A 26,742-nucleotide genomic window follows, 5' to 3' on the forward strand; every position below is an offset into this window, starting at 1 on the left:
GCCAGGACAACTTTCTTTATTGCTACCAGAAGGCTTTCATCAGTACAATGGCTCAAATACGATACCTTCCTCAGGGCTGTGGAGAGAGCTTACAATTGGGAGAGGTCATTCCGAGAAACAGAGGTGTAACATTTAAGAGACAAGTTTTTAAAGGTTTTACTCTTGGTTAGAAGTGACGTGAACACAGAACTGAGGGTGAGGGGCTTTGTTGGGGTTTTGTGCTGGCAATGACACACCTTTCCAACCTCGGGCGCAGGAGCTGCCCCAGCGCCCCAGCAGGCGCTGCTGCTCGCAGGCTGAGCTCAGAAACGCTCGGGAAACAGTCTGCGGAATTCAAGGGCTGCACTTGACAGAGTCAAATGTTGGTGAAAATCCAGTGTGACGTTCCTTGATGCGAACAAGAACAAACGTAATTTTGCTCAGGTGACAATGCATTAACTGCTTTCTGTGTTGAAAAATGCAAACTGTTTGAACTTGGAGAGCCCTCTGTGTCAGGGACAGAGTGGCTGCTGCCCTCGTGTTCTTGGATGCGCTCACACTCCTGTGGCGATCACTGAAGTGTGCAGCAGTTTGCAAGCATTGGTGGTGGTTTTACCTTTTTTCCCTGACTAACCTTTTATTTAAATCTGGTTTTTAAAAGTTATCACATTCAAACACCCAAGTGCTAACAAAACAAAAAGGTCTTTTTCTTTAGAAAGAAAGAAGCTGTCGTGAAGGTCAGGTAGTACAGAACATCATGCACGAGACTTGCTGAGAATTAAAAGAGGAGCGAGCGGAAAGGGAGCGCGGAGCAGATGGCAATGGGATCCCAGGGCGGCAGCCGGCTGGGAAACCCGGATCAACTCTGCACGACCGGGTGAGCTCTTGGGCGCGGAGAATGGGTTACGACACAGAGCAGAGAAACAGTGGAACTGACAACACTAGAAAGAAACAATTTTTCCTACTTTTTTTTGTTTGGTTTTTGGTTTTTAGATTTTTATACTTTTTTTTGTGTTTTTAAGTGCTTAAATAGTGGAACTATAATTAGCCGCACAAGGAAAAAAATCAAAAAAAGGGTTTTTCGTGTGGGTTGTTTGGTTTTTTTTCTCTTTTTGGCTCCCTTCAGTCCAGCCTGAGAAGGCCCGGCCCCTCCTCCCCCCTGCCCGCGCAGGTGCGGGGCCGCGCGGCGCTGGGCGGGCGGCGCTGGGCGGGCAGCGCGCTCGCAGCTACATCACGGACACCGGCTGCAGAGGTGGACAAGGGGACGCGCTGCCCTCCTGCCTCGAGACGTCAGCGCCGCAAACAGAGCCCACGTTTTCAAGAGCCACCACCTCCGGAGCGATGTCTTCGTTGTAGAGGCGCTTGATGCCGTCGTAGAAGTCGTCCACTTCCATCTCTTCCACTTTGCGCTTAGTGGAGGCTTGTTTGCAACCGCTGGGAGCTGGCAGGCGCGGGTAGAGCGCGGCTGTACCTGTGACGGGCGCTTCTGGCCGGCCGTTGTCCTGGGACAAACCTGGCCCTGGGACAGAGGAGGGCTGGCGCTTGGACGCTCCTCTGTTACAGGTCACCAGGGTGTGCTGGAGGGGACTGTAGACATATACAGGGTTGGGCGGCAGAGAAGACTGCAGAGTGGAAAGGTGATGTGCCACGAGCTCCCGGCAGTGGATCAGCTGCGAGCTGTCCATCTGCAGAGGGAAGACAAGCACAGGGGCCGCTGTCGCGTGGTCGCTGCTGCCGAGAGCAGAGGCCGGCAGGGCAGGGCAGGGCTGGCGCCCTGGACACGCTGCCCACCCCGGGACCTCACTTCTCAATGATGTGCTGGGTGCAGGAGAAAGTAAGTAATAAAAGGACCAAAAAACCCACCCCACCAACATGATGACTTCTTAAGATATGCCTGCTCCGTCCTAGATGTCAGAGCAACATTGGGGGGAAAAACCTTTCCGATATTAAGAGGTCTCTGTGCATCTTTTAGCAGCCTGTATCCATCATCCCTTTGCACCTCCTGCGTGCAGTCAGGATTAACGCTTTGCACAACCATCTTTTTGGGCATGACTGTCCTCACAACAGCAGAACCGCAGGCAGCGACCAGCAGCTACCAACCCGAAAGCCGCGGCCGGCGTGGGCCGGCGCAGTTGGAGCAGGACGCGCCCTGGCAGCCCGCGGCCCCCCCCTCACCTGTGCCTTCTGGAGCAGCTCGATGATCAGAGCCAGCCAGTCCGGGAGCAGCTTCTCCAGCTCCAGGCTGACGATGGCCAGCGCCAGCATGGAGCCCTTGAACTGCAGCAGCTGGTAACAGGCCATGCAGTGCAGCAGCTGCTTGCTGAGCGCCGCCACGTGCTGCGAGGGGCTCAGCTTGGGCAGGACGGTCGCCAGCTGAGGCCTGTTGGACACCACGACTGCGTGGAACTGCGGGGGACACAAGGGCAGGAGGGCGCTGGTGTCAGCGACAGGCAGAGCCAGCTCGAACCTCAGCAACGGCACGTGACGCGTCTTGGATGCAGAGTCACCCTCTAGCTTAACCATCAAGGCAACTTCCACACCACGGTAAAAAACAAACAAAACCCCTCAATGTTGAGACATCAACAGCTTGGTGCAGCGTTTCTGGCAGGGCCTGCAATCATATGCGTTGTCTGCTTGGGGCCCAGGATTCTGAGGGCGCTGCAAAAGGCCATCCCCTTCCACCCTTCTCTCCCAACAGCGCAGGTCTGGCAGTTCTGGTGTCCTAGGCTACAACTCCTTCTTGAGCGAGCAGAAGGAAGAAATTCAACAGAGAGAACTTTAGGGTACTGTACTTCCCTCTTCTAAGCATCTGGTTTCCTGGCAAGGCCATTCCGTAGCAAGTGCTTTCCCTTGGTTCTGCTATTGTTTTTGTGCTGCCTGGCATTTAGCTGTGAGCAAAACCACAAGCAGTTGAGACTTAGGCCCAAGTTTTCGGGAGCTCCGAGTCTTGGTGTGTGGCTTAACATGCCTCAGAGCAGGCCAGACTGCCAGATGGCAGGCCCATGTTTTGGAAGTTGTGCCCTAAGTGTCACAAGTCTCCTCTGAAATTCTCTGGTAAGGCTGTTTTAGAAACTACTTGTAACTATGAACACATCCTGAAGACTTTGCTCCCCTACAGGTAACATTTTTGTCTTGGTACCTCTCAATACATGATGTACAGCGACTGACACCTGAAAGAATGTAAATAGCCCCTCACTTACAATATGAAGGAAATCCAGTGGCGTTGCCATGTGAAGATCCCAGTTCAATTTATCCAGGATGATCTTCTCCATTCTGCGAATTTCAGCTGGAGAACAACCACAGAAGCTGTCCCGAGCCAGCACCTTCAGCACCGGAATCCTCTGCAACAGCCAATGCACAAAGAGCAACGAGAGAACAGTCATTACAAAAACTGCATGAAGTGCTTCCTTCCTGTTGCGGCAAGTGCAAGCAGAGGCAGGGCCGACGAGAATGCATTCAGACAACGGTACGGTAGTACGAACAAATAATTACCTCATCTTCCTCAATGGTCTTTGCAGCAAGGAAGAAGCAGCTGATTGCAATACAGTTCAGGTACTTTGGACGGGCCTAGGATACAGAAGAGCAGAGAAGTCCCTGCGTGAACGCGATGCAGAAGTGACGAATATTCCCTCGTGGTCAGACAGGCTGAGCCGCAGGGCCCTGCCCGCGCAGCGTGGCGTGGGCAGCAGGCCCACCTCCACCCGCGCGCGGTGACGGGAGGCGGCACGGCGCCCTGCCAGCCTGCCCTGGAACCTGGAGCCAGGGCAGAGCTCAACCAGCTCCTGTTGGGGCGCTGCAGCAGAACAGGAAGGAGGAACCAGAAGGGCCAGAGTGCCATCAGGCGCAGAACCACCGCCCCTCACCTGCTGCAGCGGAGCTGGGGGGTCAGACACACAGGAGGAGGAAAAAAGCAGAACTGGAAAACGCTGTCCTTGCCTAGGGAAGGGAAAACACCCCTACAAATCACCACTCAGAATTCTGTGGCCTGGGGACTACCGAGGGAGAGCTGCTCCCTTCCACTGCCTGTTGTTTTAGGGAAGGTGTTGGGTTTTTTTTATGTGCGTGGGAAACTCCTTTTTGGAGGGGTGGGAGAGCAGCACGCTGGGCTGTGAGGATTCAGACAGCCCCTGCGCTGGGCCCAGCCTAAGCCTGCACTCGGAAGGCGGCGCACCTGCTGGAGTTCTTGTTTAGCAGCTATCTTTCCCAGTTTGACCTCCCGACAAAGGACTTTGTTTCCACGTCAGTGTAAAGACCCGAGGAAGCACAAGAGGCCGCGTTCCGCGCTCCACAGCGGCCAGGCGCCGGGAAAGGGGGCGCGGAGGCTTCTGAGGCTGGTGGTGCCGGAGCTGCCAGCGGCACAGCCCTGTCCCCCTCCGGCACGCTGGCAGCTGCTCCTCTGCCGGCCCTGCCGGGAGACGCTGAAGGCGAAGGTAAGGGAAACTCCTGCACCCCGCGCCAAACTCCACCTAGATGTAAACTGCTGCCATGATGAGTTCTGGGTAGGTAAAAGCACATAAAGCAGAGCTATGGGGCGGCTGAAGGGTGAGATCTTGGGTGTTACACTCATGCAATGAGCTGTCAGGAAACCCACAACACCAGAAAACAAGAGAAGAACCCAGGATTGTGTCCAAAATGACCATCTTGAACTACAGTCAGCCGCAGTTACTTAACAAGGACCATTCTAGGCCTAGAGCGCTGGCTTTCCGGTGCCATTTCAACTTCAACACGCGCAGAGAATGCGCGCTTGGGGCAGGGGTGCACGCACACGTCTGCTTGTGCATTCAGGTCTTGCTGAAAGCAAAGAGAATCAGTTCCCGCAGGGCAGGACTGTAACTTGTTCTTGACCGTGCAGGCAGCTTCAAAGGGAACTGTCAAGTTAGCACAAAATGATGTGCAGCGAAAAAGGACACCTGCGTCTTCAGGGAAAAGCAGATGTCTGGAGCAGATTCCTACCATCAGGGAACCTTCTTCTTCCCTATGTTTTCCCTATTACTTCTAATGTTAATTTTGTTGCCTCTTCTTCCCAAGCGCAGCCTCTCTAGAGACCAGTCATCTTAATAATAAGAGTCCCATGTGGTAGGGCCTGGTAGAAAACCCAGACAAACAACAACCCAAACAAACACATAACCCAGGGCTGAAGCTGCATCGGAGGAATGACGGTGGTGTGGGAGAGGAGGACAGGGAGGGCGCACGGAGCCGTGAGCTCCCCCAGCCGCGCACCGCTCCGCGTTCCCGCTCGCTGCCTGACGCACAGAGCCCCTTCTTGTTCTGCTTTCCCTGCGCTCCTTGGCTGCTGCCATTACTGAAATAAAAGCTGTACTTGAGGGCATTGGTTGTTGAGAGATTTAAATCTATTTCCCATCTCAGTGTTTCAGTACATCGGCTACTTTAAGATATCCTAAAATCTTCCATGGCTTGTAATTTAAACATTATCAATGTATATTAATATTTAAAAGGTAGGGTAATAGATGATGTCACTCAAATTCCACCAAACTGGGTCTCACTGAAAGGCAGAGGCGCAGCCTCAGGATGTGTGGTTTGCTTAGCTGTCCTAAGCTGTGCTGCTTACCCACTGGTGTGAGTGGGATCAGACACACGTGCAGGTGAGACTGCGGATCAGCCGGGCCCAGAATGGAACTGAGCAATACGGCAAGAGATGAGGCTCCAGCGCCCGGCTGCACCGCTCGAGGCCGGGGATTGTGTGCCGACCAACAGTCTGCTCAGACACTTGCACGTATGCAAAACACAACCTGAGCATGGCACTCGGAAGGATGCTGCTTAATCTTAGGTGAGTATACATTTAAACTAATGAGCTGTGTTACAGGAAGGCAAAGGGCAGACAGAACAGAGAGGGAAAATATTCTTGGTAGGTATAAGCACTGGGGTCAGTTCACGGAGAACTGCGTGTTCTCATTAAACCAGTGGCTACTTTCCACCGGTGAAAATGACTATGGAAAGGATCTGCCCCCCAACGTACCTCCTGGCAGTGTGTGCTGCCAGTTCCACAACCCCAAATGATGTCCCTGGAGCAGTGCAGGTAGCATCTGATTAATACGTGTGAGAAAAGGAAGAGAGCAAGAGCAGAGCGGGAAGGAGGCAGCTCTGTACGGCCACACCGCTCTGACTGTACCAGAAACAGCCGCGGGGGTGGTCTCCGTCTCTCTGGGTTGACGTATGTGTAAATGTTTACCTTTACTGCAGCTAAAAACCTGTCCAGAAGGCTGATGGCCAGGGCGAGCGTTTCTGGATAAAGGTGGAACTGGTACTTGAGCTTGGCCAGCCACTGGATGACCTCATCCCTCTGCTTGGGAGAAATGGCTACGTCCTGTGGAGAAAAAACAAACCGTTCTTACACAGGCCGAGTCAGTCAGAAAAGAGCAAACGCTTCACCTCCGCAGGAGTTGTTCAGCACGGGAACAAAGGCTCTTTTGGTAGGGGGAGCCTCGGACCAGCCTCAATCCCCACTTTGTTCTTGCAGTTACTTGCTCTGCCCCAAGTAATGTGCCCTGGAAAAGACGACTTTGCTTCCACCAGCACCACGCAGACATTGCTGTGTGCTGGGGACGAGACAAAGATCTCTTCTAGTTCCTCAGGTACTTCAAATACTGACACTGGATCCTCCAGCTCAGCTCTGAGAGGTTTTTTTTTAGAGCCACACAGCAAAGCCTGGCTTGAACAAACCCGGCCTTGTTCTGGGAGCCAGGTGGGGGCACAGCTCTGGGCAGACACACGGGCGGAGGGACTGAGTTGGTATTTTAAGAGGGAAGGTTTATTTTTCCTTCAAATTATGGGGTATTTTTAGCTCACTCTGTGTTAAAAAAAGAAAATTCCAAACAGTTTACAAAGACCTTTAGCAATACAGGTACCTGTGATCCGAGGCCAAAACACATGCACTTTCACCTAAAAAAAGGTTGGGCTTGCTGATGCGTTTTTTGGTTGGTTTTTTTTTAGTTGGTTTAACTTTCTGGCACAAGTCACCACTATTGATCTGTTTAGACAACCCCTGCATCTCAAACACAAACACGCATCAGTCACTGATGTAAAATCTTTGAGTTCGCTGAAAGAGTTACAGCTTTTCTAGAGCCTTTCAATTCAACCAGGTACATGTCTGGTCTGACTTACCAAGAATTATGTGGGGTGATTAGTGAGCAGTGAAACCAGACCCATTTGTCCTGCTGTGCCTGGGTCTGAGTGCTCCTTGCGGCAGCTCGGCTGCTGCTCACAGAGGGTTTAAGGGAAAGAAACGGAACGGTTGCTACGGCAAATAAACCAGAGTCACTGCTGGGCTGGGTTCTGGCTGCTCCCTCAGCAATAGCAGCGGGGGAGAAGTTGCACCATTTTAGAGGATAAAAACACCCTACACTGATGCAAAATGAATACTTCATGCTCTGTCCATCACTGCCGTACCCACTGTGTGCCTCCCAGAGACAATAATGTGTCGCACCTTTCATTGTTCTCACCGCCTGACGTCTTCACCCGTGTGCTTCGCCCGCTGGCGGCGCTGGGCTCCCCAGCGGCACGGGGAAGGTGGCGCAGCTCAAGCCCCGGGGCTGAACTGGGCTGCTGCTCGTGGGCACAAGTCCCACTGAAGTCACAAGTCACACAGTTCCTTCAGAAAAACACAGCAGTACCACTGCTGGCAGGGATCGGGGCTGAAGACACAGGGCTGGGGAATCAAAACCACTTTCTTCTACCTGTACTGGTCGAGCTGATTAACAGGTATCCCCCTCTGCCTGCAAACTGTGTCGAGTGCTCCTCCGAGAGCAAAGTCCTGCTGCGTTTGCTGTCCTGGAGCCCTGTGGGGACAGCGGCATGTCCGACCCACACGGGCCCCTGCACCCGGCTGTCGTGTGGCTCTTTAAAAAGCACCTGCTGTTCTTCAGGAGAGACAATTTGCTTCCTCGATTCCAAGCAATACCTCTTCTTTCTGAAGTTGTTGTTCAGTTGGCGGGCGCACCCCGCCCCAGGGGGGCAGCACGCCTGCTGTCCCCAGCGCGCGCGGGCAGAAGGAACGCGCACAGCAGCGAGGAGCTTGTTAATGCTCCGTGACAACACCATCCTTTGGACAGCGGGACGGGGACCTGGAAGGTATCTGGGGAGGAAAACGGGCAATACTGTCTGTCCTTACAATAAATACTTTTCCTGTAGCCAAGTGAGGACTCTGCAGCTGGACCTAATATATGCAGAAAATGGAAGAGCGATGGTTAAGAAGTTGTTCCTTAGTGCTTTATGCGTTGCACCTATTTTTAAATTGAAAGAGATGAAGCCACACAAAAGGGCTTTATAACCACAGCTGGGTTTGGACAATATTGCAGATTTAAAAGGGTTTTGAGTAGCTTAAAGGATTAGTGTGGAAATGCAGTGTCTGGGTGAATCCAGCCGGTTAGCTCTGCGTGTACCTGCGAACAGCCAACCTGAAACCAGCCCAGCCAACAAAATAAACACGTTTTAAAAACCTGCCTCTGGCTCTTGAATTACCGCTCCCGGTGGGTCCCGGCAGGAACGGGCATCGCGTTTGGGGCAGCGCGGGGCCCCCGCGCCTGCCAAAGCAAAAGGTTGGGCCTTCGCCTCAAACCAGCATCACCGGGAAGGGGGGATCGTCCTTCTGTGCTGCCTCTCGGTCTCCCAGGACCTGTCTTTATATCTGCTCATCCTTCAGGGCAGTGTGGGGACAGAAGGCAGAATTTCACTCTCAGAAGCTGGCTGTAAATGGTGAGGGCAGGAATTTCCTCGCGCAGAGGGACCAGGGGAGTGTAAAGCCCCCTGTCAGCACCGGGGACGTCTGAGCAGACAGGCAGCAGGAACGAGGGCTGGTCCCCGCTGTGCTTCCCACAAACGCATCGGTCGGTATCCCTGTCCCTCCAAGCTGTACCTGCATCATCCTAGTAATGTGAGTAAGAAACGCGGCACGGTGAAATTAATTAAGCAGCGAGGTCACTGTTCCTTAGTTATACAAAATTAAAAGCAAAAATGAGACGCTGCGGTGGCTGGAAGTAGGAAAGTCCCTTTGGGCAGGGAAGCAGAAGTTCCTCTTTGCTGTGAGGTGCTTTCCCATAGACGTCGCCTTCTGCCGCTCACCACACTGCGCGGCCAGCTCTTTGTTTTGCTGCCACAAATACGCAGTTGGAAGCTTAACCCCTGGGGTGGAAGAGCACGGTAGCCTGGTGCAACAGCTTTAATTAGGGAAAATTAATCCGAGCCCAGCAAGGGCAGGCTCTGTTTGCACGCGGCAGCAGCGGCTGCCCCAAGGCAGACCTGACGCCGGCCCGGGGCCGAAGGACAATCCGTCCTCCGGCTGGCGGATCAGAGCCAGGCCTGACCTGCGGATCCGCTGCCCGCCCCGGCACCAAGTTCAGCAGCCGGGTGCCGCTGAAAAAGCCGCCGCCAGCAGCTGCCTGACACACCAGGGACTTCAGACCCGCTGGGAGGCGGGAAACACCCACCGAGCGCAGGAAGAAGATGCGATGCTAATTCCCACCTTTTCGGAGCACAACAGCGTGTGAAGCCATCAGTTGTTTCAGCACAAAAGCAAACACGGCTCCTTGCAGGAACTGTGGAGCTGACAGAATGTGTTTGGGACACAAACGGGGCAGCGGGGGGACGACAACTGCTCTCTCTCTTCCTTGCACACAGCAGGGCTGCCTCACATTGACCTGCCTCCTGCAATGATTTGCTTGGTTCTTTATCGAGAACTATGCTGTCTGTCACTCACTCTATGGATGAACATGCCTTTAGATGCGGTCAGTGAACGGGAAGCTTCTGTGAAGGACTCCCGGCAGGTATTTTTATTAATAAACAACACAACCTTCAGACTTGTGGATAATGCAGTCTGAAAAAAATATTACCTGAGAACTCCAACATGACTCAGTTTTATTGCTGCCTAATCTAGGAAAATCACCTTACCTGGTAATTACTGCTTTCTGCACTGTCTGCTGCCCAGGCGGAGCTGGTTTGCCCTCTCCCCTATTTGGGGAGAAATGTACCGGGGAAGAAAGGAGAAATGATCGAAGTGACAATAGAAGTCTCGGCTTGCACACCTCTCTGCTGCAAAGTTACTTGGTAACATGTACAAAATACCAACCTTTGACCGGGCTTTACTGCTGGATTTCTCAAGCCTGAACCACACGAAAACTTGTGAAAGTCACCTGCATGTTGTATAACCCAACAGGGAGCAAAAAAACAAACAACAACCACAAACCCCACAATCAGAAGCACTAGGAGGGTCCCTGTTTTTTCAGGCTGACAAGCGCCTGTGATACACTGCAAATACTGGGAGCTCACGCCCTGCATTCAAAGGAGGGAAACAAAAAGAAATATACATGCCAGTAGGAAATAGGGGTTTTCAGACAAAAGATCTCAACTCTGACACATATATAGAAATGGAATTTGTTTCGGCTTTAAACATTAGAACCCAAACTGTCTCCCGTAAAGAGCCGAAGCTGCAAGGTTGCTCCTGGGGAAGAGTTACGGTGTCTCTCCAATCTGCTCATCAGTTGCTTTGTAGGCACAGTCACACTCTTCTCATTTGCAAACCAGATGACTTCAGTGAAACCCTCTGTAGCCAGGCTACCTTTGTAGCTGGAATGGAAAGTTACAGGTGCTTTGGGCTGCCAGATCTGATGCACAGGAGGATGCAGATTTCCTGACTGCCCGGGGAATACACAACGGTTTCACACAAGTGAGGTTTTAGGCTAACGCAGCCGTTCTCAGAAGAAGGCAGGAGACATCAGGGACTATGACCTTCCTGCAGAGGCTACAGAAAGCAGGGTAATTCACAGAACACCCGGGCTGCGCACCGCCCGGCCAGCGCCGCGGCGGCAACAGATGGCTTGGGAACCCGGTGTCACCCGCGCAGGAACAAAGAGAACCATCTCACGTGGCTCCAGACACAGGGTGTTCGGCTGCACCGTGGCATCGCAGGTCAGGATCTCCCCACATCACTAACTGTGCTTAGGGGCTCTCTTAAATCCAACCTGTATACATTTTACATATGCACACAGTGGTTTCAGCCCCGTTGAGTGATTATCTACCGCTAGAAGACATTTAATACTGTGGCATTCTGCTGATAAAAGTTAATGTCTGAGTGGACATGTAGGAAAACATAAAGAAAAATGTTACAAAGACAACACGGGTTTGAGGGCGGGAATTCCAGGAGCAGAAAGCCGAGGGTGAGAAGCACAGAGGGCCAGGACACGCTCCCCAGGACGGATCTCAGTGATGTTATCCAAGTACAAGGGAGAACGGGGGAGGAGATCCTTCATCACCACCGCGTAATCGCACACTGAAAGGGCAAACCTGGCACTTGTCCAGGCCAGCGCAGAGATGCTGCTGCTGAGCGCAAACCTTAGGCTGGGTTTAGCCATCGGGCTGTTTCCATCCTCGATCCGTTCTCACCGAGCTGCCTCCCCCGTTTCATGCCCAGCAGATGGCCAACACTCCGGCTGACCTCCCCAGTACTCCCAGCGCACTCAGCCCTTGGCCAGTGCCGCCACCTCGGCTGCGGCGACGCTCAGAGCCCCGAGGCCCCGCGCAGCAGGATGAGTGCAGGCAGGGACTGCTACCAACACCCTCTGATGCAGGTGGTGGCTTCTGAGCCTCCTGGATCAGCCTCACCAACGCGAAAACACAAGCGCTTTGTCCCTGTGAAATCTTTACACGAGAATCTGGGTCGGTGACACTGAGTCCCTAACGCATCTTGTTCTACTGTAATCCTACCTCCCCCAGCAGAATCACTAACCCCGGAATGCTGCCAGCACGGAAGAGCAGGCTGGGGTGCCATAAACCGGGTCTGAAGTTGTACACACGTGAAGACAGCCACAGCTACAATGTTCTCAAACACCTCTGGCAACCAGGTCACTTATTTGGAAACCGAAATGTGGATTAACAAAACTAATACTGAGCCCCTTAAAACTTATTTGTTCCTACAGAACAGCAGTTTCTCGTTTGCCAGACAGAAAACCAGTGACCACACTGATGAGCTTTGGCAACAGCTGACATAGTGGTGTGAACAGTTCACATGAATCAAGACCAGCAAGGCTGGATCTGAGCCCACTACAGTGCGGTCATTTCTGCCCACCCAGCAACAAGGTGCCAGAACTCCATGAAGGTAACGTGTTCCTAAACCACCCACCTCACGTTTCTCATATGGGTTTGAAGAGGAGTTGGCGGCATTGTTTGACACCGGTGCCTCCTCTGCAAGGCCATGAGCAACCTGGTCCAGCCTCCCCAGGCCAGCACTTGGGCAGGCGGCTGGACTACGGACCCCCTGCGGCATTTCGACGCTGCTATTGGTGAACTTAGTCCCAGAAAATGAAGCTGCTTTTAAGCACCGCTGCAGAGTTGTGCCCCCTAGAAATATGTGCTACTTATCCATGCAATTTGTGAAATGCATGTAATTAAAGCAATGTATGTGCACGCCTTCAGCAGCACAGCAGAGATGTAACACTGCATGCTGTACAGTGTGTCCCTCAAATAAAAAGTCATGACTGACTCCAGAGGCCAGGTCTGAAGCAGAAGGTAACTCCTCGTGCAGCAGCTTCACTCATTCCCATAAAAACACACCAGAGGATACTCTCATGCCTTTACTAAGACGAATGATGCGAAGAAGAGGCATTACCTGATTGGGCTGAATTTTCGGCACATGCGCTTTCCACATTTGAGCTTCCCTAGAGATTGCCGTCTCCAGAAGGAGAGACAACCTCTGGCTCTCCAGGGGTCCCGCAAACTTCATGGTAACCCTTGGATCCACCTGCCACCCAGCTGGATACAGCTACCTGCAAAACAAAGACAGCCTGCTGAATCCCCGAGCCGTGCGTGTTGGTCACCGAGCGAGCACACAGGGAGCAAATCTGCAGGAAATGGACCAGGCTGGTGTGTAGCACGGCCCTCGGGTAACGGGCCCAGGGAAAGCCCGGCGGTCGCTCAGCCCCAGGTCTGCAGCGCCCTGGGGCTGCACAGCCCCACACTTGGAGGCTCCCGCCTTCTCACCTTGTCGGCATCAGACTAAAGCTCTCCCGCAGCACCAACTACGGATGCCTTGGGGAAAGAAGAGGGAGCAGCAGTACAGCAAATACCAAGGGGATTTCAGCTGCAACCTGATTCACGTGCAATGCAAACGTACCAGGGAGCTCAGCGAGGTTCCTCTTGGGTCTAATCGCTCTGAAAGTATGTTACATAGATCCACAAAACTCTAGGGCATATCCTGAATTCTAGATAGGAAAAGCCTTTTAAAGGGAATGAAAAAGCGGCAAAGCCAGGGACAGCCCTTGCAAAGCATGGACAAAGACTACAAGCCGGGTAAGTGACGGGGAATATTTCTGCAAGGCAGACGGCATTCAGAAACACCCGGTTCCACGGGCAGAAGTGATGATGGAAAGCACGCAGTCTACAACCAAACACCTTGCTGTACAGCAAACAGAAAAAGGGGAGTTCTGACCCTAGGAATCACTAACAATGTGTCAAGAAACATCTAAATTTGAAATTAAAAACACAGCAAATACTGTATTTTTTTAAAGACGACAAATTCCACCGCATACTTTCAAACAGAGAACACGATCTGATTGGAAAAGGTAATTGGAATTGTTCTAATGCTCCTGCCATTACTCTGGCTGCAAATTTCTCGACAGTGTTAAATCACTTAGGCAAAACAATTCAGCCCTGAAGGGTAAATCCCTGGGAAAGTTACTTCAGCTTTCGGTTCCTTCTGTGAGCTCCTGTGAAATGTGAGGCAGGTGGATACTGGCCAAGTGCTCACCAGGCTGGTTCACAGGAGCAGTTTGTTAACACAACGGTTCGTGCTGTATTTACAGGAGACAAGGCAACATCTTGACTCAGAGAAAATAAACAAAACTGACAACGAAAGCAACAGTTCATTACAAATAATAACAACAGCACCTCTAAACAAATGAAGATCCAGAGTGCTTTCACAGAGCTAAGGGAAACTGTAGAACAAAGATTTGCCTTTGTTAACTTACAAGAGTTTTTAATGGGCGTGATTCACGTAGAACCTGAAGGAGGCACAAAACCACACTCGAGCCCCACTAATAGCTGAGCAGGTTTTAAGTGGCAAATAAAGGTCGAGCCTGACCAGAACCCCCGTTGATGTGAGATGTGCCGCTCGGTGAGCGAGGGAGGCCGCGCTGGCCCTGCGCACCCCCAGCACCAGCCCACCCGGCCATACAGACACCTTCCAGCTGGAGGAACAACCTCGGATCCAGAATTCCTGGACGTGCTCAGAACACCCTGCAGCGTGTCCCAAACCCGCGGCCCATCCGCCTCCCCACGGCTGAAAAACCCCCACTGAAAGCTCCCCACTCGACAAGGGGGACTGTGCCTGGGAGGAGGGGAACCGACACCGCTCTGAACAGAACCGTGGCTTAGGTGCTTTTACTGATTTTGTGTGTCTTTTTCACACCTCGGGATGATCCTGATGACACTGGAAGTGATGCTGAAGGGAAACAGGGAAGCACGTTCAGAGCCTCTCTGGGAACTCAGGAACCCCAGAAAAGGGGTTTCTCCAGGTCTGTGCAGAGCAAAAGATGGGTGAATTTTTAAAGATTTATTTATTATTTGAGCCTGCAGATCACCAGTTCTTACATACCACGTAATGCTAACTGGGTTAAACCAGCTGCAGCCTCTCAGACCATACCGTCTGGATTCTAAAGGCACGCGCGAGTGTTTGGTGTAACACAGGGTGAAATCCACGCACAGCACCAGCTGGAGATGTCGGATCAGCCGCAGCGCCGGGACCAGCACAGCCAGCAGAACAAAAACAGCAGCGGATATCTTTAGCCCAACCACGTCTCCTAATAGGAAATACTGATGGTCCTTCCTTGGTTTTGCAGGAAGGAGAGAGTAATTAGCCACCTCTCAAATCACTGGAGAAAACACATGGAAAACGTCAGGCCAAAGCGAGCACCCTCGGGCAACTCTTCTTTCTGCTGGGACTGACAATGGTTCCCACCACAGGTACAACACAAACGGGTTTCACGGGCCTCTGGGCCCAGAAAAGGTCTTTTAGGTGCCCCGATCCCTTTTAGGTTGTCCCTGTACTGCCTCAGCCCCAGCAGGGACATCAGGGGCACCTTAAATACCAATGGCCCTGCAAGGGACATTACAGTGAGCAGCGATGGCAACTCTTCTTGAGGCCCTAAAGGGAAAAGAGAGGGGAAAAATAACCTTTCGTTTCTGAACTAGGGAGGTAAATCGGCAAGGGCTGAGGCACAACAACCTTTGTAAGGAAAAAGAAGAAGAATGACGCACTTGAAAGTCTCCCTTGGAGCAACAGTGGCACAGACTTTTCCAGCAGCCAGAGCGCCAGGACACTCGCCAAGCGCCCCAGGGCTGGAACGAGTTTGCATCTCAATTTACATAGCTCTGAATCAGATAACCGCGCTCAGAAAGGCCGGCGTGCTCTACGTGTGCACGGCTCCACAAGACCCCGAGAGCTGCGGGGTGAGCGGTGGGACGGAGCGGATGGAGACCACGGAGGGACCCGGCTCTGCCTGCTCAGAGCAGCAGCAGCAAGGACACTCGGAAAGGCTGCAGACCTGGAAGAACCGCCGAGGCTGGACAGTCACACTAGGCCACCATAAACTAACCCAGCCCAGCTTTAAGCCTCTGCTTCCCTAGTTTAAAATTAAACTTCAGCTCCAGGGCGGCATGTTTTGTTCTGTTTTGTTTTCCTGTGGTCACTTGCGGAGTTTCTAAACTGCTGTTCCAACAGTTCTTTAAGTTTCTTAATCTCTACGGAAAGGTCAACTGGCTGCACGGAAACTTCTTACAGACCAGTTGGAAAGTCAGTGACGGAGAAGCGAGCCAGGAGAATGCTCCGGCTCGGCTTGGTGTCTCCTGCGAGCAAGGTCACAAGCTGCAGGCTGCATCTTGCTCTGCGATTTGAGAGTCAAAGCTTCCGTGTGGGGTTTTCACTTGCGAGAGGCATGAAAAAATCACCTCCTTGTCCAGGAAAAATACCCTGACTTGGTGCACAAAACGTAACCTATCTCGTAAAGATCTCCCTTTTTGATCCAAGTTCATAGCTAGTTTTACCTAAAGAGGCACTTCCAGTTTCCCTAGAGAAGTCTGACGCTGTTAAGTGCTGCAGGCTATGGTTTTCAAAAGCGGTTCGTGTTTGCAGTAATTGGGGTGCCAGAAACACTTTTTGGTGGGGGGGCGTGTACATTTGTGTAGGATGCAAAATAGGTGATTTTTTTCTTTTTTAGGCTTTGTAATCACTTGCACTGAGAATCCAAAGTGGCTCTTGCAAACAGAAGATGCAGTTACAGGGCCGTTTCACCCATGGGCAGAACAGGCTCCTAACACAAGTGCGTAGTTTTCCCGCCTCCAGATGCGATTCAGCTGTGCCAACACAACTGCACCATAAATAGGACCACTGGAAGCATCCAGGGCCACGAGAAAACCCTCTTTTGTGGTGGTTAGGAGTTGGTTTGCTGGGTTGTTTTGGTTTTTAATAGATAATTTCATAAATAATTAACAAAATCTCTAGGACTAGAGACAGGCTGTCTTTGTGCATCAATCCAGGTGGCTATTCTGGGTAGGAGGGGTAATTCCAACAGAGTTTAACCCCCACATGCCTTTCTGCAGACCTTGTAAGTATTTTCAGCGACCAGCAGCCAAATCTTGCTTCGGCTTTAGCAGGCAATAATGCGATTTTACACATGGCCTGCAAACAGACTTTCCTGGGCGGGGAACAAGGCGAAGCAGAAGCGGAGAGGCAGGAGACTGAATTCCTCGGCGCTCCAGCCATCTGTGATTTCCAGCGATGGAAACGCAGTTTGCGCTGCTAGAAGAAACCGTCCAACTGCAAGTTGCCATTAGAAATTTCAGAGCTGTGGGCGGCGGGTGGTGGGATGGATGTTAATTTTAGTATCTGGGGCTTTCTCTTGGCTTAACTCTTTCCTCACCCTGTGTCAGTAAAGCAGTGTGGAAATTCATGGCAGACAAAGGTGAGCACCTACAGCGTTGCTTACATCTGAGAAGACAGAAAGCAGCAGGCGTAAACTCCCTTCATGATTTCGCATTATTTCTGTGCCACGTAGCCACGCGAAGGGGACAGCGTTTCTGCGGTTTAGAGAGCAGAATTTCCCGTGGATGCCTCGCTCCTGGAAATCGATGCCTAGAGCTTGCTGTCTCTCCAACTCGTCAAACGCCGTCTCATGGGACAGTGACAGGCAGAGGGCTGGCGCGGGCTGGGATCAACAGCTCTCAGCTGTAGAAAGCAAATCCTGTTGCAGCCTGGTTAGTGAAAATAGCTCAACAGAGCTGTGAGATGATATATGGCAATATATGATACTTTTCAGGTTAAATGCAAGAAAAATGTTTGGGAAGATACTTTAAAATTTCAGTATCTAAAGAGGCGTGTGAAGCAATGAACTGACTTGCGTTCCCCCATGAGAAATGCTTTAGTATCAAACACAAACGTGCCGCGGGTGCACATATAATACAGCAGTGTGTTTGGCTTGTGTTTAAGCCGGCCAGCAGGCCCAAATTCGGCCAGAGGCGGTTTTACGCAGGCTGGGGATGCGAGGGCCGCGCCGCCCCCCTCGGCCCGCGACAGCCCGCCTGGCAGAGGGACGCTGGCAGCACCGCTCAGCGAGCCCGCGCACATCACACGCTCGCCGCTGCTCTTCCTCCAACCAGACGCCTTCCTGGGAGCGCCAATCAAGTTGACCTCGTTTTACTGTTGGTTTTCCAAGCTGAACAAAATTTCCGAACGATTTTAAAGGAGCCTGCCGGCTACAAACACAGGTCTGCAAACGCGACGTGAGAAAGCAGAGCCGTGGTTTGATGGGAGGGATTTTTTTGAGTGTGTTTTGAAACAGAGAAATCCCAGGGCCTGTTTAGCAAGTACGGAGCAGGAGCACTGCGCGCTTCCCACATGTCTTCTGGTGTTACTGTGCACTGGGGACACCCCCAGAAGAGAGGCCGCGCCATTCCCATGGCTGGCCTGGCACAACCGCAGCGCGGCAGCCCAGCGCAATCCGCTTTGAACAGACGGAGAAATGCACATTACGACCCGACGAGGTTCAGGATGTTTTGCACGTGAAACAGGCACCTGTTTGATGGGTGCTGCACGAGTGTTTTAAAAAACCCCTGGGCCTCCGGGAGAGCACCAGGATCCAATTACCCCGATCCCACCCCTCCTGCGACCCAAAGTGCCTTTCTGCAAGCTCCATTTTTATTGTCTGGGGGTTTTCACTGATGGTATTTTGCAGTGGTGTTTCTCACTAATGGTGGGGTTTTTACTGATGGTATTGTCTCACGGTTTTTCTTTGTTTCTTTGAACAGCCCTATTCAAAAAGGAAAGCCCAGATGGAGTTTGTCACAGCACCATGGGCACTTTGGGACTGGTAGAGCAATGTGGGAGAAAAGAAATCTCTTGGGTTCTTCACGGTATTCCCTGAGGTAGCAAAAAAATAAATCACCAAGAGACCAGAGGGGCACAGAGACAGGATAAGGGCATTTTCAAGAGGGAGGGTGTCACCGAGCCGCTGCTCTAAGGCTGATGGCTGTCACTCGGCGGGTCTCTGCAGGTACAAGCCTGCACCAGTACTTCTTTTCAACAGCATCCACTGCTTTGTAAAACCGATGCCTGCTGCCCAGTCTATTCTCTCCCGCACCCGGAGACTGTAAACCGGACTGGCTGTAAGAAATCTCTGCTGCGCTTCGTTCCCCGAGCCATTCTCGTGACCGACACCAGGGTTTCGCTATTTAAGGGAAGCTTAAATGATATTTTCCAAAGTAGGCACTTCTAAAAAACAAGGTAGAAGATGAACTCCTGACCCGATTTTCAGCCAGTGTCACCATCCTCCCCTCCTGGCGAGCCGGGCACGTTTCCAGCTCCGCCGCCTCTCCTCACGGCTCCAGCTGGAAGCGCCGGAGGAGGTTGGTGTTTCCTTTTGTCTCCGCAACTGCCAAGATCAGTCCGTCCATCGCCCAGAAAGGCTTTGGTTCCACGCGCAGCTCCCGAGCGATGCACACAAGCCATTTCGGTCCCAGCTGCCTTCCCATTTGAGGCCGTGTGCGGCAACGTACCACGGAAACCGCGGAGAAAAGGTGAACTCAGGAGCCAGCCCTAGGAGACCAGCTCCAGCTGCATAACGTATGTGTTTGATGCAAAGAGGAGATGAAACTCAATATACTTTAATGAGCTCTGCTTTGAGATTTTGGTTTATTTGAACCTAAAAATCAAAGGGAAAGTTATTATCTGATGGAGGCTGTTTGCTTGCATCGATTAAATTAAGCAAAAACAAAACCCTTGCAAAGCAAAACCCCTCTATGCCATTTTTATGAACGCTTCCCAAAGAAATGCTTGTGTTTTATACTCTTTCAACACTGCAGGCTCATCATCTGGCTGCCGATACGCATGCAAGATGCCTCCTGAAGGCGCAAATTCTTTGCAACGTTTATAAAAAATCAGGCAAAGGACTCATGCTAACATTTCGGTAGGAATGCGCCTTGTTGGAGTTCGGCACATGGACCTCAACGCTCAGAAACAGGTGTGCCGCCAGGGCAGGAATGTGAGCTTTGTGTGCACTGGGGTATCACACTGGGGTTCTGCTTTGGGACCTTGTGGTGACAAGATCCAGGATCACTGGGGAACACCTGGGAACCCTCTGAGAAAGGGGTGGGCTGGTGGGCCTGAGGACATTCTAGCAGCTTCTAACGAGCACAACCAGCTGCCCCTTATTTAGGGAGGGTCCAGCACCCTTTTAGGGAGCGCTTGGGCGAGGTCTATATAAGAGCCAGGCCCAAGGCACCACCCACAAATGAAGGAGGACATGTGGAAGGCTGCTGTGAAAGGACTCTGCTAGATCTGTTCTAGTGCCACCGGTCTCAGGCATGGTGGAACCCACGGGCAGTTTCTCCAGCAGGTGTTGGAGGAGCTGCCCCTGCCAGGGTAGAGGTTGTGGTGCAGGCAGAGCTTGGCATGGTGGGTGCAGGGAGCACCCAAGGCCTCTCTCTGGGGCTGGGAGAGGTGGCTGTCTGTCTGTCCCACAGGAGGAATGGCATCTTGGAGGAGCTGTGCTGCCAAGTGGAGGAGACATGGGAGGAAGAGGGTGAATGTGCAGCACCAGGAAGATTCATGGACGCCCGACAGGTTCTTCCGTGGAACTCGTCTGCCTGAGGAGCCTCAGCCCCCACCTGCAACTGAGAAGCAGGCAGTGTCTGCCCCTACCACCAAGGTAAGTGAAACACATGGGGAAGGGTGGAAGCTGCTGATTGCTGGGACTAAAAGGAAGGTTCCTGCCCCACCTAAGAGCTTATAGGTACAGAGCAGGTTTATCACCCTCGAAACTCAAGAGGAGCCAAATGTGCTTTCAAGCAAAAGATGCTGTGGGGGGTCTGCCTGGGCTTGTCCAACCTTCTGACTCCCCCCTGCGCTGTTCTTCCTTGTGGGCATCTGTGGTACTGTAGAGGCAACCTGGAGAGTATCAAGTGTCTGTGGAACTCCGGGGGTGGCAGTCAGGGCTGTGGGGCCCTGGTGATGTTCTGCGCAGGTCAACACTTGGCTGTGGAGCTGCTGTCAGCAACGGTGGTTTGGGTTTTATGACCACAAGGACTCTGTTTGCAGGTGAGGAGTCTGCTTGGGAGGGATGGGATCCACTTCACCAAGCTGGGCACACGACATTAAAAGATCACAAAATCGACAGAAAGAAGAGGCATAGGTGTGGTTATGTAAGCAAGCACACAGTGATGAGGTACCATTATGCTCCAAACACTTTCTAGGAAGCCAGCACGTTGGGGTACTTCTCTGGAGACCTCCGTGCAGCTGAAAGGCTTTGGTTTTGCTGGCTCGCAGGGACATATGGAACCACTGCAGTGTGAGGGTGACACAGCGCTGGCTAAGTTTGCCCAGAGAGGCTGTGGAGTCCCCACGGTCGGGGATGTTCAAAAGCCATCTGGACATGGCCCATAGCAACAGGTTTTAGGCCACCCAGCTTGAGCAGGTGGGTTGGATAAAATGACCCTCAGAGGCCCCTTCCAGCCTCAGCTCTTGTGGGGTCTTCCAGGCACTGGGTGCCAAGCAGCGCAGCTGGGGGGGCTCCGCTGGGTGCCCAGAGCAGCTCTCAGCTGCTTCAGGATGAACGTGCTGGAAGCACAACAGGAAGGGCTTGGTTGGTTGGTTTTATTTTTGTTTCTTTTTGTTTTTCTTTTTAAAGGCGGGGGGGCAAACCAAACCTGGCATTATGTAATGTCTCACTGCTAGTCTCCTAAAAGCGCACACACAGGGTATGATTCACTTCTTCCATCACCAATATAACTTGTAAATCAACAGTAACTTGAAGTAAGTCACTCTGAGGAAAATCAAGCTCATAAAGTGTGAGAGTGAGCAGTAATTTTATATAATAGGGCCAGAGGCTTTCAAGCTCGTAAAAGCTAACCCTCTACAGACAAGGGCCAACAGGCATTTGGAATCTGAAGCACCACGCGTTCACCTTTTGAGTAATATAATCCCCTGGAACCAAATAAATACAACGCCTCTATGGGCAAAAACACAGACGCAGGATTCAGCAGTGGTTCTTTTTGTCTTCTGGCAGTAGTCAGTCATTAATGTAAATGAACAGCAACAAAACCAAACAAGTTTATATCCAGTTTAACACCCACATAAAAAAAAAAGCATAACTACAATGGCTTGATTCCTCTTGACAAAAACAACAGAGAATTTTATCTGAAAGCATAAATGCTCGCCAGGGCCAGTATGTTACTTTGCAGATCCTGATTGGCTTCAGGGTAAATGATCAGTGAATACAGCTAATATCAGGATGCAGTGTGAGGTACTAAAAAAGGGATATAATTATGAGGAAATGAGGAATTATCTGCTGTTGAAACAATAGATCAATTATGAGGTACAGCACAGTAGCTGCAGAGCAGCATTCTTAGGCTCTGAGGGTACTGTCTCCTCTTTCTCATCAACCAAAGAGAACCCACAGTTATAAAGCTTAATTACCCTCCAGGAGCTTCAGCTTGCTGACTAATTAGCCTCTTGTTGAGACAATATGGAAATGGAGCTAATTCCAGTTGTCCACGAAAACAGGATGGCACAGGCGCAGTCCTGGCCCTTCCCGCGCACTCATCTCTCCTGCCCAACCAGTACCAATTAACAGCCTTGGTATCCCCTGTTCTGGACAATCTACAGCCTAAAATAAAACAAGCCCAGGGAAGGAAACGCTGGGAGGTGGGGGTGCTGATAAAGAACAGTGCATCCAAGGGGCTGGTTCATAATGGCCACTCTAGAGTTCCCCCTTGCTCTTATCCATGCAAGTGCAGACACATCTGCAATTATTTCATAAATGGAGACTAAGCTGCATTTGATGGTCATGTTGTTACAGCAGCTGCCTCCCTAAGGGAAGCAGGCTCTTCAGCGGCACAGCGGTTGTTAGGAGCAGTTAAACCCTGAGACTGGCAGTCAGAATTGTTAGGAAGGTAAAGGTTGAAGTTCTCATGGGACAGACCACTGTAGTCAAGGACTGCCCCAGTCAGGAAACAGGAGCCTGCTGTAGACAGCAAAATACCACCAAAAAGGCACAAAAGCCTCTGGCAAATGGCTTCACCCAGCACCTCCCACCATCCCTGTGAAGAAAATGTTTGATGTCTGGGCTGATGAGCGAAATGGAGTATCTGCAGTAACATGTTATTCATCAGTGAGCTTTAGGGTGAGTTTATTGCATGGCAAGTGCAAATACCCATTATAGCTAATAAATCGGTGTTGACAATTTTTGCAGTCGGCAAACATTGAGGAAGGGAAAATTTCAGACCACATCTGCTTCATACTGAGGTGGCAGACACCAGAGATTTTTCCTTCCATCTGAATGACCTCACCTTGCTTTTTTGGCATTTGAAAACAACTGTTATTGTGCAGAATTCTGAGAGAAGCTACTCTCTATTTGTAGTGAACCAGAACTCCCTTGAAATCCGCCTCCTCCGGCCAGCCTGGGTTTCCTACTGCTTCGGTGGAGTCGTGGTGACAAAGACCTGGGTTTGTACCTTCTCGAACCCCGCTGCAAGTCATGAGAGCGAAGGAAAACAGCCACAACTTGTTCCTGGGCAGGTTAGTTCCAGACACCTGGTTTACATCTTGCAGGGGAAGACCTTCAGATGCCCCAGCCATGTTGCACTTAGTTTGAAGATACATGTCTTCCAGTCACATTTTGCTCCATGTTTGGGCAACAGGGTCCTAAGGGTTAGTTAGCATTCGGCAGTCAAAATACCATGTCTAGTTTTCCTGAGGACACTGGTCCTGCCCAGCCTTTTTTGAAATCTATTTCTGGCAGGCTACAGAGCAGTGTGAGATAAACTGCAGATTGTGTATCAATCTATTTAATCACCTAGTTTAGATGGGGAGTTTACATCAGCATCACAGCCACACCTATTTGTATTTCCTACGAAGTGCCATGTAGAAAGACTAAGATGAAACCTGTGAATATACATGCTCCTAAAAAGCCAGCTGAGCGCGAGGTCACGATGAGTTCCCGCTGTAGGCAGCGCGTGGCTGCGGGTGTGCGGAGGAAAGCACCTCTGGCCCAGGCCCCGAGGGGAGGCACGTTCCACCGCTCACCGCCTCGTTTGGCCTGGACAAGGCATGCTAACAAGCACGTGAGCACAGAAAAGTTGAGATGGGAAAATGTAAGAGACGGCAGCTACACAGGAGATGCTCAAAGCTGTAAAAAGCTAAATACTTGCGTCTCCCCACTGACTGGAAAAGTTTGGACTGAAGTCTATTTGAATTGATAAACGTCTGTTAAGATTATGGTAACAAATAATTTGAAAACAGGAAAAGAACACATTTCAGAAGGTTTGTGGTGACTGTGTCTATGTGTTAATATAAGGTGGAAGAGAGACAGCTCTGGATACTGTGTTGTCCTGGAAAATACAGGTCCCAACACCTGACATCAATTCCCTTGCAGACAGTCACCCCAAGGCCCCCAGCATGTAGGGAGATGGACAACCCAGCTACAGCTGTTTCCCTAAAATGATCCTGAGCCACCCCAAGCTCGCCTTCCCCACCTGGCTGTGCAGAAGAGTCCAGAAGGGAGGGCCGCACAACCCTCGTTAGCCCCAGCAGGGGATGGCAGCTGGCAAGGCTCAGGGCATGGGACAGGGCTCACAAGGGGGTCTCTTTGGTTGCTCTCTTTCCCCAAACATGAACCACAGGAAAGCAGCAGCTTTTGGGGAAGAGGGTCCTGATAGAGCAAGGGCCTTACCAAGCAATGGCACAAGGACAGATGATGTCTCAGAGTATTTTTAAATAAGGACCTAGAGCAAACAATGCACAGGATTCAGTAAGAACATAGAATAGACATAGTAAAATGAGCACCTAAGATGAGTTGTACCATATGAGACTATACACAAGCCCTAATGTAGTGAAGGATTATTATAAGTAAATAAATAAATATATATATATACACACATGATGTTGAAGTTCAATTCCTGCGAGGGAGAAGCCAAAAGATCATCTTCCCACATCCTGTGCCAAGGTCTGTGCAGGCACAGACGAGAGCCAGCCGTCCCCCAGCTTCACCAGCCAGTCCAACTGCTTTGAAAGCAAAACCGGATCATTTGCAGGGATCCAAAATCAACCCCTCCAGACAAGGAAAAGATGCTGCGATTTGCTTTTTGTGAAACAAACTCCTGCCCAGGCTTCGCCTTGCAAAACCTGGGCTTGATAGGCATGCACACATACATGCATCCCTGGGCTGGGAACTGTGGCAGAGGCAGCAGCCACCCCAGCTGGGGGGCTGACCCAGGGGAGGGGACACAGCCACATCTGCCACCTTTGCAGAGAAAAGGGAAGACACAACCACATTGATTTTGCTCCATTTGAATATTTAGTACATAAAAAAAATCTCAGCCTTCTGTGTTTAGAAGGGGCTGTGCCATGCACAGGCTGGCGCAAAACACCATGCAAAGGATGTTCTGGGAGCACACAAGGGCTGATGCTGAAAAGCACTTTTAAATTTGGACTTTAAAGAGTCTACTTTCTAACACACTTATTTTTAAGAGTGGGAAAATGCAGGATTGCTCTTTTCCCTTGTTCACAGTGTCAAAAGCAAACAGGTTAGTGTGTGCTACAGACAAGTTTTCAGGAGGATTTTTTTGCAAGTCTGCATGAAACAACCAACGGTAACCTCGCTCCTTTAGTTCACCCCTCTGGAGAGAGATTTATAGAACACATCCCTGCTCTTCTTTCAAGGAAAAACTTCTTCCATCGGGCGAGAGGAGAGGGCAGCCCATCTCTGCGAACAGCGCACAGGCCGAAGGCGAGAGCACACAAAGGCGTGACGTGCAGCGCCAGGAGCCCGCGGCCCGGCGCCGTGTCAGGGAGTCACAGCTGGGGCACGCACACAGACACACGCAGAGGCGCGGCAGGGCGCCGGGAGCCCCGCACGCACGGAACGCCGGGCACACGCACACACAGACACACGCAGGAGCGCGGCAGGGCGCCGGGAGCCCCGCACGCACGGAACGCCGGGCACACGCACACACAGACACACGCAGGAGCGCGGCAGGGCGCCGGGAGCCCCGCACGCACGGAACGCCGGGCACACGCACACACAGACACACGCAGAGGCGCGGCAGGGCGCCGGGAGCCCTGCACGCACGGAACGCCGCGCACCCCGGGCACACGCACACACAGACACACGCAGGAGCGCGGCAGGGCTCCCGGCGCCCTGCACGCACGGAACGCCGCGCACCCCGGGCACACGCACACACAGACACACGCAGGAGCGCGGCAGGGCTCCCGGCGCCCTGCACGCACGGAACGCCGCGCACCCCGGGCACACGCACACACAGACACACGCAGGAGCGCGGCAGGGCGCCGGGAGCCCCGCACGCACGGAACGCCGCGCACCCCGGGCACACGCACACAATGCACCGCCCGCCAGATGCGCTGCAGGCGCGGGCTTTGCACACCCTCGCGCAACGCACGCGCGCGCTTGCACACTAATCGTGCAACGCACACAATCGTGCAACGCACAGCGCCGTGCAACGCACGGGCGGTACACGGCGATGCTGCGCGCACACGCCGCCGGTCCCCGCACGGCCGATCCCGCCGCGGGGCCCCCTGCCCTCCCCCCCGTCCCGCCCCGGCGCTCACCTCCCCTGCGCGGCGGCGGGGTGCCCGGCGGGGCCCGGCCATCAGCACCCCATGGCGGGGCGGGCGGCGGGGCTCCTCCGCGGCGCTTCAGCACCGTGCGGGCCCCATGTCCGGGGCGGCGGCGGCGGCGGCGGCGGCGGCCGGCGGGCTCATGTCGCCATGGCGGGGCCGGTGCGGGGCCGCGGCGGCGGGGGTGGGGAGGGGAGGCGGGCCGCCGCCGCCGCCGCGCGGGGGGGAAAAGGGGACTTAAAATAAAATAAAATAAAAATGAAAAGGGAGGGGAGGGGGAGCGAGAGGCAGCCCGCAGCCAGCCGCTTCCCCGGGGAGCAGGGGGGGGAAAGAAGGCCCGGCCGGGCGGGCTCCCCTCAGCCCGTCCCCGCCTCCGCGCGGGCGGGGCGGGGCGCGCGCGGCCGCCGTCGGCGTTCAGCACCACGGGGGGGGACAACGCCGCGCGGGGGCCGCCGGCGAACGGGAGAGCGGGGCGGGACGTTCGCGCCCGCGGCGCCACCTTCCCCGTTCTTGCCCCGCTGCCCTCCGCCGCCCGGGGACACACGCCGCGCGGCCGCCCCGCTCCTCCGCGGGGCGCGGCGCGGGGCCCGCCGGCGGGGGCTGGGACTCTTTTCCCTCGGCGGAAGGATTGCGCG

The 26,742-nt window shown here is 52.7% G+C and overlaps 1 protein-coding gene across 1 annotated transcript; it reads right to left on the reverse strand.

Moving 5' to 3' along the window:
* Nucleotides 1–26,444, reverse strand: CCNI (cyclin I). The gene is made up of 7 exons (XM_082051278.1): nucleotides 26,099–26,444; nucleotides 12,596–12,752; nucleotides 6,170–6,304; nucleotides 3,472–3,546; nucleotides 3,180–3,320; nucleotides 2,155–2,385; nucleotides 1–1,664 (listed from the first exon to the last, which is right to left on the reverse strand). Exons 2-7 carry the CDS (start codon nucleotides 12,707–12,709, stop codon nucleotides 1,206–1,208), a joined length of 1,155 nt encoding a protein of 384 aa, XP_081907404.1. The 5' UTR covers nucleotides 12,710–12,752; nucleotides 26,099–26,444; the 3' UTR covers nucleotides 1–1,205.
* Nucleotides 26,445–26,742: the final 298 nt, after the last annotated feature.

Source organism: Streptopelia decaocto (assembly GCF_964273445.1).
Source record: "Streptopelia decaocto genome assembly, chromosome: 4".
In the NCBI taxonomy this organism is placed as follows: domain Eukaryota; kingdom Metazoa; phylum Chordata; class Aves; order Columbiformes; family Columbidae; genus Streptopelia; species Streptopelia decaocto.

Bases quoted from the DNA above. Each gene is read 5' to 3' on its own strand.
- CCNI (XM_082051278.1), bottom strand. From the start codon at position 12,709: ATGAAGTTTGCGGGACCCCTGGAGAGCCAGAGGTTGTCTCTCCTTCTG. The intron at 3,547-6,169 runs GTAAACATTTAC...TCTGTATCCTAG, and splicing joins GGTTTTTAGCTGCAGTAAAG to GCCCGTCCAAAGTACCTGAA. The intron at 2,386-3,179 runs GTAAGTGAGGGG...TGTCCCCCGCAG, and splicing joins CACTGGATTTCCTTCATATT to TTCCACGCAGTCGTGGTGTC.